At 44.8% G+C, this 12,395-nt stretch overlaps 1 protein-coding gene across 11 annotated transcripts in view; it reads left to right on the top strand.

The window, feature by feature from the left end:
- SRGAP2 (SLIT-ROBO Rho GTPase activating protein 2) overlaps positions 1-12,395 on the top strand; it is a 254,066-nt gene that overhangs the window by 100,196 nt on the left and 141,475 nt on the right. For all 11 annotated transcript variants that reach the window (XM_006052794.4, XM_006052792.4, XM_006052793.4 and 8 more), the window contains exon 3: positions 2,485-2,677. In XM_006052794.4, coding sequence (XP_006052856.1) covers positions 2,485-2,677 — 193 coding nt within the window. The remainder of the gene's footprint in view (positions 1-2,484; positions 2,678-12,395) is intronic.

The raw sequence follows: 12,395 nt of genomic DNA, 5'->3' as shown, positions 1-12,395 counted from the left end.
AAGTCATACTTCAGTTTTCTCATCTTGTGATCAGGATAATTGGAGTTACCAATTATGGCCTAGTAATAAAGATTAAATAAAATGATGTGAGTAGAGGCCCATCAAAGATGTTCAGCAAACACGTGCTTCTTTTCCTGCAGGGGCCCAGAGGGGATGCCAGAGGGTGGGGTGCACTTTGGGTAATGCTGCCCATTTGTTGAAGCACCTGAGGAAGTCAGGGTGGAATTCCATGCTGGCTGGATGCACATGCGGGTTTCCTAGATTAATTCACACATCTTAAAGGCTTCCTATGAACTGCTTGTTCCTCGGACAGGACAACCCTGGAGCAGTCTACCTCTGGAACTTCATGGGTTTCGTGGGAATTTGCTTAGCCATCTCCTTTCAGCAGAGGTGGGCAGCATCCATCTTGCCATGCTCCCCTTTCTGCTCCCCTAGTTAGGGAGTTTTTTGAGGCAATGTGGTAAAGAATTCCAAGTGGCTCAGGAAGGACTGACAGCGCCCCTGTCCTGCCACATCCTCTTGCACTGTTACTGACTGGGGACCTGGAAAGCCTTTTTACCCTAAGATGCTCTGATTCTTATTATTTAATGGACGGGTTGTGAGTAATATCAGTGAGCGTGGTGAATAGCCTCTCTGCTCACAGTCTACCCACCCAGTGGCTTCTACTGCCAGCTGCTACTTCTGTTTGTCAAAGACGGAAAAGGGACAGAAGCCTCAAGGATAGTCTCAACCAGGGCTGCTGCCTTTAAGAGACCCAGAAAACCCTGGCGAGAACCAATGCCTGACATGCCCTCTGCAGATCTTTCCCCCTCAACATTCTTGTAATCAGACTCCAAAAAAAGCACAGAACAAGAGAGCTTTGATGAATGATGAGGTAGGCAGCTTTTCTGTGCAGCCTTCTGTCTGCTTGAAACAATCCTCCAGGGCTCAGTTTCAGTTCAGGTGAGGTTACTGCAGGCCTGTTTGGCATTGGTGGTTGGCACGAGGGAGGCAGAGGGATAAAGAGGGTGAGAACTACGGTTCTCACCCATAAAGGACCAGATACTTGTGATACATCTGATATCTGTAAAAACAACCAAAAATGAAGATGGGGATGGATGGTGGACCTGTAGCTACTCCAAGGCGAAGCCAAATGCACCATTTGCCCATCCCTTATTGCTTCATAAAAGGAGTGGTTGGCAGGCTTTTCAACATCATAGCTTCGTTCCTGGATTTGCCTCTCGTTTGTCTACAGCTCAGACGAAAACTCGGATCCCGCATGCCCACGCCCTGCTTTACAGAGCCTAGTCTGAAAGCAGTGTTACAGCTCCACTGTTGGGGAATGAATTCGGAGCGCGCAGAAGGAAAGGCTTATCAGTGCAGGTGCTCTTCTCCCTGGGCTTGGAGTCACTGTCACAGCCTGAGCTGCTGGGGCTGAGCAGGCTTGCAGGGTCGGGGGCCGGGGGGACGTTGGGGAGGAAGGGGATGAAAGAAGTGACTCCTGTGACTCAGGTAGGGATGGGGGCATAACCTCAGCAAGATGTGCATGGCAGGCCTTGCAGTCGGATTTTGGCAAGCTGCCTCCCGCGGGTGCCAGGTCTTGTCCGTGACAAATGCAGTATTGCATGTGAGGCAGAACTGGTTGTATCTGGAGCTGCCATTGCTGCAGTTTCAGAGAGTGTTTGCTAGCCCTGTATGTGGATTCTGGCTAGCCAGAAAGCTGCCAAGCTAGAGCTTAACCAGAAATATTTCTAGCTTTGACACAACGGAGGCTCTGAGCATTGGTGAGGGTGAAGGATCAGAGATATGAGTAATATTTAGTGAAAATACCAACTTCTTAAAGATTGATTACGTTCTATGGTATTGGAAACTGTGGAATCTGACTGACGGTGAATGGTTTGCTTGCCCAGAGATCTAGGTAATTGTTTCATTCGTGATTGCCACTATTTATTCTTGGGCAGGGCCCTTCCTATCTCCTTTAAAATACCTTGACCCCTCCCCTACTTCATGAAGACATGGAAAGACAGTATGAAAAGTAGGCGTTTGGGCTTTAAAGTCGAGCTGTTTGAGTTTGAATCCTGGCTCCACCACTTAATAGCTTAACTTCTTTAAGAGTTAGTTTTCCCATCTTTAAAATAGGGATAAAAGTAGTCCTGACCTAATAGGTTGCTTGGGAGATAATTCATTCAGCTCTCTGCTGGAAGGAAGCCCACATTTTGATGCTGTGTCTGGTATACAGTAAATTGCTTATTAAATGGCAGCCCTGAATATCATATATCTGATAAGCAGTTTTTCTTAACTGATTTAGCAGATTCTCGGTTTCAGTGTTCTTTAAGGGTTTGAAAAGTTGGTGAGTTGGTGGTGGTGCCTCACACCACATTTTTAAAAGTAAAGCCTTTAAGTTCCCCAGAACACAGGGAACACCTAGATGGAAGGGGTGAATGTTGGCTTTATGGTTTTTTCCGGAAGTGTCTGTCTGACTGCCTCACCTTGCTTTCATTGCAGAGATCCGCGCTCAACTCACAGAGCAGATGAAATGCCTGGACCAGCAGTGTGAGCTCCGGGTACAGCTGTTGCAGGACCTCCAGGACTTCTTCCGTAAGAAGGCTGAGATCGAGATGGACTACTCCCGCAACCTGGAGAAGCTGGCAGAGCGCTTCCTGGCCAAGACGAGGAGCACCAAGGACCAGCAGTTCAAGTAGGGACGCTGCGCTGTTACTTCTAGAGACCTTGGGAGTGAGGGGTGTGAGAGGGAGGCAGGGTATGCCACCTCCATCCCATTGTATTCATGAAGCAGGTGGCCTAGTGATTTCTAATTGCCTGAGGGCTGAGAGCCCTCCAGGACTTCATTTCCAGACCAGTCTTGCATGCAGTTCAACATTGTGGAGAGATCAGGATAGATCATGAACCGTGCTTATAGTAACAGCAAACACCTTCCTGTGTGCCAAGCTTAGTGCCAAAGGGCTTAATTCAACCTTCACAACTCCATATGTTAGTTTTGTTGTATCCCCAACATACAGATGAGGAAACTGGGTCATAAAGAGTTCAAGGAATAATGACCCATGGCCTCTATGTGTGTGGCACACACACACACACACACACACACACACACACCCCTAATAAATAAATGGCAGAACTGGAATCCAGACCCAGGCAGTCTGGCTCTAGAGTCTGTGTTCTTAACCATTTCACTGAACTGTCCTTAACTGGAAGAAATGGAGGTAGCCATAAGTCTAAGTCGCTGTACAGACTAAGGTCTATTCCTTCTATATTTACAGTGTTGTATACAACTGGCCCTTTCACTCTGTTCTCCCTACCATTGCCCTAGTTTAGGTCATCTTCATCTTTGCCTGACTGATTGCAATACTTACTGTATCATCTTTAGGAGAGGTTCTTAATCCTGGCTGCACATTAGAATTCCCTGGAGAACTTTTTTAAAATGCTGAAACTGGGCCACATTCCAGATCAATTAAATCAGAATCTCTGGGAGTAAGGCCTGGGTAACAGTGTGGTGTAAAAGCTTCCCAGATGATTCTAACGAACAGCTTCTCCCCATCCCAATCTGCCTGATCCACTGTTAACAGATTTAGTCTTCCTGGAATACCCTGGGGGTCAGGCAGTTTCTCTGTGCAGTGGGTCCTGGAGGTCTGTGTTCTTGATGCTCAAGATGTGGTCTTTCAAGATCGGCACTACCTAAGGGTTGGAAATACAGAGTCTTGGGTCTGCCCCCCTCAGATCCGCTGTAACAAGAGCCCCAGGTGATTGGTATGCACAGTTAAGTTTGTGAAGTCCTGCTCTATTCACAAAGGTGTACACTCCTTGGCTAGTGTTCAGGCCTGTCTACATCTGGCCCAACTAGCTTTCCAACCTTATTTCCTGTTTCTGCTCTGCTATTCCACAGCCAAACAGAACACTAACTCCACTGGGCCTTTGCGCATCCTGTGATTTGAACTTACGTGTCCATTCATTACATCTCTGCGTGTCAAAGCCATACCCATGTTTTAAGGCCTCATGCAAATGGGACTTGTTTCTAGAATCTTTCTGGATTCTCCCAGAAGGAAGAATGAATTCTCCCTCTTCTAAATTCTTACAGCATTGTTTTCATTGTTCTTTCCTTAAGGCATTCAGAACTATCTATCTTATATTATATTATCTTCCCTTCGTGGACTTGTATAAGCTTTTCTGATTCATCATTCAGCCTCCCACAGTGCCTAATGTAATATATGATCCATGCTTACTAAATATTATTGGATGAATAAATGAATGAGTGAATTTAAGAATTAATGCCAAATGTATCTTATTTCCCTCTATTTTCTGTTTTTGTTTATCACCCTGACAATTTGGGACATAATTTATTCTTTACAAGCCAGTTCTGAGCAATGACTGTGGAGTCTGAGAATAAGGAGAACATATGACCTTTCAATACAAGCCAGAGTGAGAGTTTCCTCCAGATGTTTCATCTTCAGAGACCCTTGTCTTTTCCAAGGGTCTCTTCCAAGGGTCGTATCTCTTTATGATAAGCAGTCCTGAGAGAATAAAATGTTATTTTAGTATATGATAAATGAAGATAGAAGGATTGTTTGCTTTAGAAAAATGATTCAAGGTTGGACTTATTCTCTTGATAACTCCTCCTAAGTTTAAAGTAGCCTGATTTTTAGTACTAAATTATATTCTTAGCTTAAGGACATATTTACTAGAAATTAAGGTACAGATGTGCTGAACTGATCTGATTAAGATTACATACAAGAAATAGGGTTTTTTTTCTCCAAGGCTGGGAGAATTGATTTCCCTTCTGATAAAGCTGGTACCAGGCTTCGTTTTTCCCAAATAATCAGTGAATATTTCTTGAGAGCCAGCTATGTGCTCTGTGTTGTACAGGTATTGGAAGATATAAAACAGGTTGATTGTATGTTTCCATAGGGGGCCATATCTGGTTGGGGAGAAAAGATTTTTAATATAGGAAGCAATTAGAGATAAAGCAATAATGGTCTAATTAAGAGATCCTTGCTATATGTAGGATATGGATATGATAAGAGGTCAGTGATAAATCATCAGAGACAGATAAAGGATCTGGAATAATCAGGAGCATACTCATGAAACGAGTGGGATTTAGGTTAGTCTTTAGAGGTAGATTTGTGTAGGAGAGAATAGCACATTCAGGAAAGAAGAGGCAGGCGTGTTCGGTGGTGAGAGGCTAAAGGGGCGAGTGAGGGATAGATCCCGGAGCTTCCCTAAAAGGAGGCTTGAATGCATTCATCCAACAAATGTCTGTTGCGCATTCCTTGAGCTCCTTCAAAATAGACGCTGTACCTTGGGATATAACAATGAACAAATACCGTCTTCCACTTGGCACTTTTAATAGAATAAGGTAACAGGCACTGAACACATCACACAGTTAGGTGAGTTGAGGCAGGTGTTGCGGAACAAAAGGACAAAGAGCTCCAAGCGCTTGTCGAGGGGGCTTTGCCACTCCTTTGCTGTCACTTTATGGGTAGGTTACTTTAATAGCTTCCTGTCGGAACTTATCCTGAGGAGCCATCTACTTATTCAACAGACCCCTTTGAAATGCCTGCTGGGTACTGTGTTCTGTGCTGATTCCTTTGCAGACCGAGATAAGCTCTGGAATCTTGGCTAACAGGGAAAAGAGACATGTAAACAATATAATGTAAAAGGGGCTTTAACAGAGGTATGAGCAAAATTTTATGAGAACACATATTTCCCAAAGCAGTGGAAAATTAAGTTTAGGTAAGTAGACACCAAATAATTTAACAGACAAGCAGGGGAGTTAAGATTTGATGCAGAGCATGGTAGTGAGCCCTCTGGGTTCTTCTGTGGGAAAGGAGACATGACAAAAAATGGTAGAAGGATGAATGAATTTTTATGGCAGAGAAGGCCAAAATGGAGGTTTGGGGGAATAATCCATGTACAGTGTGAGAGCAAGCAAGATTAGAGAAGAAGGAATAAGTATTTGGGAAACTTAAGAGGACTGGGTGACTGACTGGATAAAGAACTATAACCGTGGAGACCCAGGCTCTCTAATATGGTGGCCTGGAAGAATTGAAGCATCTATCCTAGATGTGGGGGTGTTGGCGGAAGAGCTGTTTTGAATGGCGAGCCTACTCTGAGCATGTCGGGTTTGGCGCAGTAGGAAGCCTGTCTGGTGGAGAGGTACCACTGAGGTAAGAGGTTTTGACTAGGAATAGAGAGCAGACTCTGAGGTATAAAAGTGATCATGGAAGATATGCAATTATGTGAACTCAGGGAAGAGAAAGAGAGGAACAAAGAGCTAAACCCAGGACCCAGGCTTGGGCACACGCAATTTTAGGGAGTAGAAGTGTTAATTATTAGAAGTAAAAGTTACCAGGAGAGGATGCGGGAGGGAAGAAGGAAGGAAACAAAGGAAGGAGAGAGGGTGGTGATTTTTTTAAGCACTTAGAAGGATGGAAAGGATGTAGGTATGTCTGATGAAACTAGCAGGCTTTCAAGTAGAAAACCTGTAAAAGTCAATCCCAGCAATTTCTTACTGATATTCTCCCATTATAAGCATTGTGAGGCAAAAATGACTAAAATGAGCCCCAAGCCCAAGAACTTTCAGCCTATTAGACTGAAACATGAGATTGCTGGTTTTTGGAAGACACAGAAGGTCACAAAGGGGCCAGTCCATGTGGTCTAGCCTAATAGGAGAGGCGATGAGACACACACACTGGCATGTGACACAGGCAGGATGCCGGAAGCTCAGTTAGGGGGTCCAGGCAGCGTCGTTTCCTACACAATTATTCCTAAAAACGTACAGGGCCTTCCATGGAGAAGAGGGTTTCTGTTACTGTAAGTTTATCTGTGAAACCCTGAGTTACACCTCACCTGACGACCTTGAGCCTTTTGTGCTGGGTCTCTCATTTTCTTTTTTTTTTTTTTTCTCATTTTCTTCTTTTTGCCCCAGTTGAACCCGTGGCAACTGCTTGAAGCAGTTGAACCTGCTTAAATCTGGGGAGTATTTGAGGATTCTTGGTGGCTGGAGATTTCTAGCCTTGTCTTGTTCGTACAGTGATGAGACTCTACTTCTCAGGGTAACGCTGGTGGCAGGCCCTGCGTTTGTCCACCTCCCACTCATCTCTGCTTTGTAAAACGCAGCCAGGTATTCAGATGTTTGCACGTACAGGCGTTGCTGTAGAAAGAAAACCACGCTGCTGAAACTGAGCTCACTCTTGGCAGGCAGCACCACCAGACCACGCTTGAAACATTTGTTAGCAACTGAAAATTGGCATTTTGGACTCAGGAAAGGCTTTTTAGGTATATCTGTTTTGGTTAAGGTGTAAGTTTTGCAGCTCTAATAGACCCAAGTAATAGTATCTTTCACAAGCAGAGCTTGATTTTTCTCTCCTGTCATTATCTGGTTGTTAGCTATCCTGGGCAGTGTTGGGATCCTTATTCCATCCCTAGAGTGTTGCCCTGGTTCTTCACGACCCAAGATGGCTCAGACCATCATGTCCCCATTCCAGCCAGAAAGAAAAGCATAAGGGTCAGGGGCAGATACATCCTTACCTTTTAAAGGTGCAGTCTGGAAGTGGCACATACATCTCTTCAGCTCACATAGACTCATGGGGCTACTGAGCTGCAAGGAAGGCTGGGAAATGTACTTATTAATCTAAAGACCAGAAAGTAGAATCTCTATTAATGGAGGGGGAACATAGTGGGGGACAGTTAGCAGCCTCTGCCACGTTGTCTGTGTGTGATTCACAAGAGGGCAGGCGTATGAAAGAGCATTTCACTCATCCACTTTGAGAAGTGCCGTAAATGCACAGAGAAGATGGGGCTTTATGGAGGTGCGCTTCAGTGGATGGGAAATGGAAACATAAAAATGCCAATACAAGTTATTAGTTTTATAAGCTTAATTCAATGGAAACAATGCAGAAGTTGTAGAAGTAGAATAAAAAAATTGAGAAGGAAGCATTTTAGGCAGCAAGAACAGTGTTGATAGAGGCACAGAGCTGGTCGGTAGCTCATCTGTTTTTCGAAAGAACAGAAGCGAGAAATGGGATAGGGACATAAGCCTGAAAAGTTGATAGGAATCACAGATCACAGTGGTCTGTGAATGCCAGGTGACAAAAGGTTGGGCTTTATTCTGTAAGCATGGGGGACCCACTGATAGTTCTGGAGCATATTTATAGATGGCTGTGCTTTGGAAAGGTAACTATGGCAACAATGCATAAGATCAGCTGGAGCAGAGAGACTGGAGGGGAACGCGTTAGGAAGGAATGGCAGTGAGCCTCAGGTTAGTGGGGGCTGATACTGAAGTCGTGCCCTGGGAACTCGACAAAAAATGGGTCAGACAGGAGGGCAAGAAGCAATTAAAGTCAAAGAAGCTGGGACAGAGGAAGGGCTGTGGCTTTCCTAGTCTGTGGAGTGGCAATTGTACTGTATTTTCATTCAGCCGGCGAAGTGTAGCTTCGGTTCCGCTGACTCTAGGACTGGTCCCTAGAATAGTTCATTCTCTGCCCAAAGCATCTCAGCGGGCACTCGTCGCCTCCCCCGGAGCTGTAGCAGCTGCTGGCCCAGCAATGCCATGAATTTGTCTCCTTGTGCTGCCAGGAGAGCGGCTGCCAGCGGGAGCCCTGGACAGACGCGTCTCAGGGACGTGGAAACTATTCAGCTTGGGATGGGGTAGGCTGGCCAGCGCAGACATTGGTCTGCATGATTTGTCCCACCCTTTTCCAGGCCAGTTCTCAAGCTGGCTAGATTTCAGCCCCTCATACTGGGTTAGGTTAGGTGTTTTGTTACAGTCTTAAGTGACCGCATTTAGGGACCAATGTTGCTGAACTGCTGTTTTCATCTTTTCTTGGACAGCTTCTTACTTGGAAGCCATTACCCTGTCTCTCTTTGGCTTGATTTCCTCTTCTGCTTTTCTCCTGCTCACCTTTGTCCTCTCCGACACTGTCTCAGTGCAGACACTCTCATTAAAGCTCAGGCGACTGCGACTCCATCGCCGAATCTGACCCTGTGGTTCCCCTCTTCTTCTCCTCCCCCTACAGATAGAACTATAGTGATTACCTCTATCTTATTCTGCTTTGTTTAAGATAAGTCATGTGGCTTCCTTCATCCCTTCGCATTGTAGGAGGACCCTATTAATGTTTAAAAATTCTATCTGCCTGATTTAAGAGCGGAGATATTATGTGAGGGTAGAAAATCTTCCTAGGGAAGATGCTCTTGCATTTTCTTTGACTCCTTGAAGAGTCTAAATGTATTCCTATTTGTTGCTAAGCCTTTGATTGTCTTTTTAAAGTGGAATCTGTGTTAATATTACCCAGCAGGACTCTAATTGATAATGCGTTTGTTTGTTTGGCTTTTTTATTTTTTTCATAGACTTGCTGTAAATTACCTTTCAGTTATAGCTCATTTGGTTTTGATCTCCTGCTTTTAATAGCTCAGTTTTTTCTTTTATTTTGAGGTAGGGTTATGGGTTTGGGTTTTTGTTTTTTCTATTGAGTTTTAGAGGAATACTCCTACATTGCTATCCCGCTGTGTTCCTTACAGAGACCTTATGCTTCTTTATAACCCACTGCCAATATCTTGTCTTTTTCCAGCTTTTCCTTCTCCTCAGCAACAAATATTTGTTGAACATTTTTAAGGTTATTAGTCTAGCCTCTTAGAGGAGAGAGATTCAAAAAAGTAGAAGCAGTGGTTCTTTCCCACATGACTTTATACTCTCAGGTCAAGTCAACGGTGCTCAATTGTGTCCACCTCTGCGACCCCATGAACTGTAGCCCACCAGGCTCCTCTGTCCATGGGATTTCCCAGGCAGGAATACTGGCATGGGTTTCCATTTCCTACTTCAGGGAATCTTCCTGACCCACATCTCCTGTGTTTCCTGCATTGCAGGTAGATTCTTTACCTGCTGAATCATTGGGGAAGCCAACTAACTTTATAATCTGCTGCTGGTGCTGCTGAGTCTCTTCAGTCGTGTCCAACTCTGTGCGACCCTATAGACGGCAGCCCACCAGGCTCCCCCGTCCCTGGGATTCTCCAGGCAAGAACACTGGAGTGGGGTGCCATTTCCTTCTCCAATGCATGAAAGTGAAAAGTGAAAGTGAAGTCGCTCAGTCGTGTCTGACTCTTAGCGACCCCATGGACTGCATCCCACCAGGCTCCTCCGTCCATGGGATTTTCCAGGCAAGAGTGCTGGAGTGGGGTGCCATTGCCTTCTAATCTAATCAGGGGCAAATTATGCCTGGATGTAATAACACAGACCTTCAGTGTAGGGCAATATGGGGTAAGTACCAAGTGTGTGCTATAGAAGGCACAGTGCACAGTTGGTCAGTCAGCAAACTTTCAAGAGGGGAATGGGATTTGAACCAGGCCTTAAAAACGGCTAGGATTTTGGCAGATGAAGATCGAGGGAGGGGAAAGATGTAGCCAAGAGGAAAGTACAAAGCACTTTTGGGGTATAGTAAGTAGACTGGTTTGGTTGGGGGAATGAGTGTTTATGGAGGTCCTGGGCTAAAGTAAATAGGACCGTATCTTGGTGAAGCTTGACTCTTGGCTAAGAGATTCGGCCTTACACAGTGGACACTGGAAACCAGTGAAGGTTTGCACAGCATGTGTCCAGGCTGAGGTGTGAACTGGATTGGAGGATGATTAACCTTAACCTTGATGGTGATGGCTTGCCAAATGACAAGGAAGTTGAGACAGTGAAACCGGTTTTCATGGTAAGTAATAAGGATCTAAATTAGCGGGGGATGGTAGGGATGAAAAGAATAGAAATTGATCCTTCAGTCCACTTAGCACACATGTGCTCTTACCGTGTGCCCCATGCATGCCAGGCAGACAGATACTGCCCTCTTCTCTCCTCCTGGAGCTCCCAGGCTGGAGGCAGAGGGAGCACCTGGTGCCGTAAGACTACAGGAACTGCTGACTGGTGGGATTTGGGTTTCAGGCAATCTTGGCAGTACAAAAGAAAGAGGGCTGTGAAGTTTCTCTTGGACTTGGGTGACTGGTAGATTAATGGTGCCTTTAATATAAATCCCAAAGTTAGGAGAAGGAGCTGTTTTTGAAGAGCTGAAATATGCAAAATTTGGTTTTGGGTTGTTAAGTTTAAGACTTCGGAAAGATATTGAAGCTGAAATTTCTGTAATTGACAGAAAATGAATGGCTTTAGTCAGGGCTGAAGATCTGGACTATATTCAGAGCTAATGTGTGGGTTGTTAGAGATTTGGGGCGTGTTCATTGGGAGATGATGGTTGAGGCTGTGGAATGTTTGACTTACAACAGTAAAGGTGTTCGGAGTTTAAAAAGGGAAACGTGTATTGTCGGTGGTACTCAGATTGCAAAGAGTGAAAAAGATATATTTATTTGGTATTCATTCAGTTCACATTTGGGGAACTAATTATATACAGGCATTGAGCTAGGTACTGGGGATCGGAATCTGGTAGACGTTCTACCTGCAGTACTCCTTTCAGTGGGAGGTTAGACACACAATTAATTAAAGAAAAATTCTTGTAGTGTCCATGTTCTTGGGCTTGGGCCCAGTATTTGAATGTGCACAGTCTCTTCAGTTATATCACTTGTTGCCAATGGATTTTTCCTCTGGAGCTGAGTTCCAAATTGCCCATCAACCTCCCTGGACAGCATTGGGTTGAGAAATAGAGTCAGTCGGTCATGGAGAATATTATAGCTGTGATTGCAAATCAGAAGAGTGGAGGGCCAGCAAGTTCCTCTTTGAGTACGGCGTGCTTTTGAGGAGGGAAGTAGGACAAAGCCTGAAGCTGCCAGAAGGAAGAGCCTGTATTCTTTGGGACTGGTGCGTCGCTCGTTTGCTGTGGACATATTTGGGAGCTGTGTGTTCCTTCAGGGAAACTTTGCCCAGAATTAGCATCTGGTGTTGAGCAAGGGTTGGTTTCCTTTTGCCATGGCTCAAGCTGGCTTGGTTTAGAAACTAATGAAAGATCTGTTGGTGAGTTTTTCACTAGCCTAGTCCATATAGAACCTTCAGTATGATTGGGTCCTTTTTGGAGGAGTTGGGAGGTCTCCTCACACGTAGATAAAAGACGATGGAAAAGACACAGGCAATGTGGGGGATCAGCAAGATGGAGTAGTGGTTTGTCTTTTGAATAGAGAAAAAATTCATTTGAAAGCTCTGTGGCAGGCTTTAAGACTTAGCAGAAAAAGCTGAGAGCTTTAATCCAGAGAAATTTGGATCTTTCACTTATAGCTGTGTGACCTTGACCAAGTCACTTAACTCCTTTTCGCTTCAGTTTTCTCATCCATGATATGTGGAGAGTAAAGCGTACCTTGAAGAGTTGCTCTCAAGATTAGATACAATATCTGTAAAGCACTAGCCAAGTGCCTATAACTTACTTTTTGTTGTTCAGTTGATAAGCCATGCCTGACTCTTTGCAACTCCATGGACTGCAGCATGCCAG

This window comes from Bubalus bubalis, chromosome 5, assembly GCF_019923935.1.
Source record: "Bubalus bubalis isolate 160015118507 breed Murrah chromosome 5, NDDB_SH_1, whole genome shotgun sequence".
Taxonomy (NCBI): Eukaryota; Metazoa; Chordata; class Mammalia; order Artiodactyla; family Bovidae; genus Bubalus; species Bubalus bubalis.
This window is presented reverse-complemented; position numbering and strand designations above follow the sequence as displayed.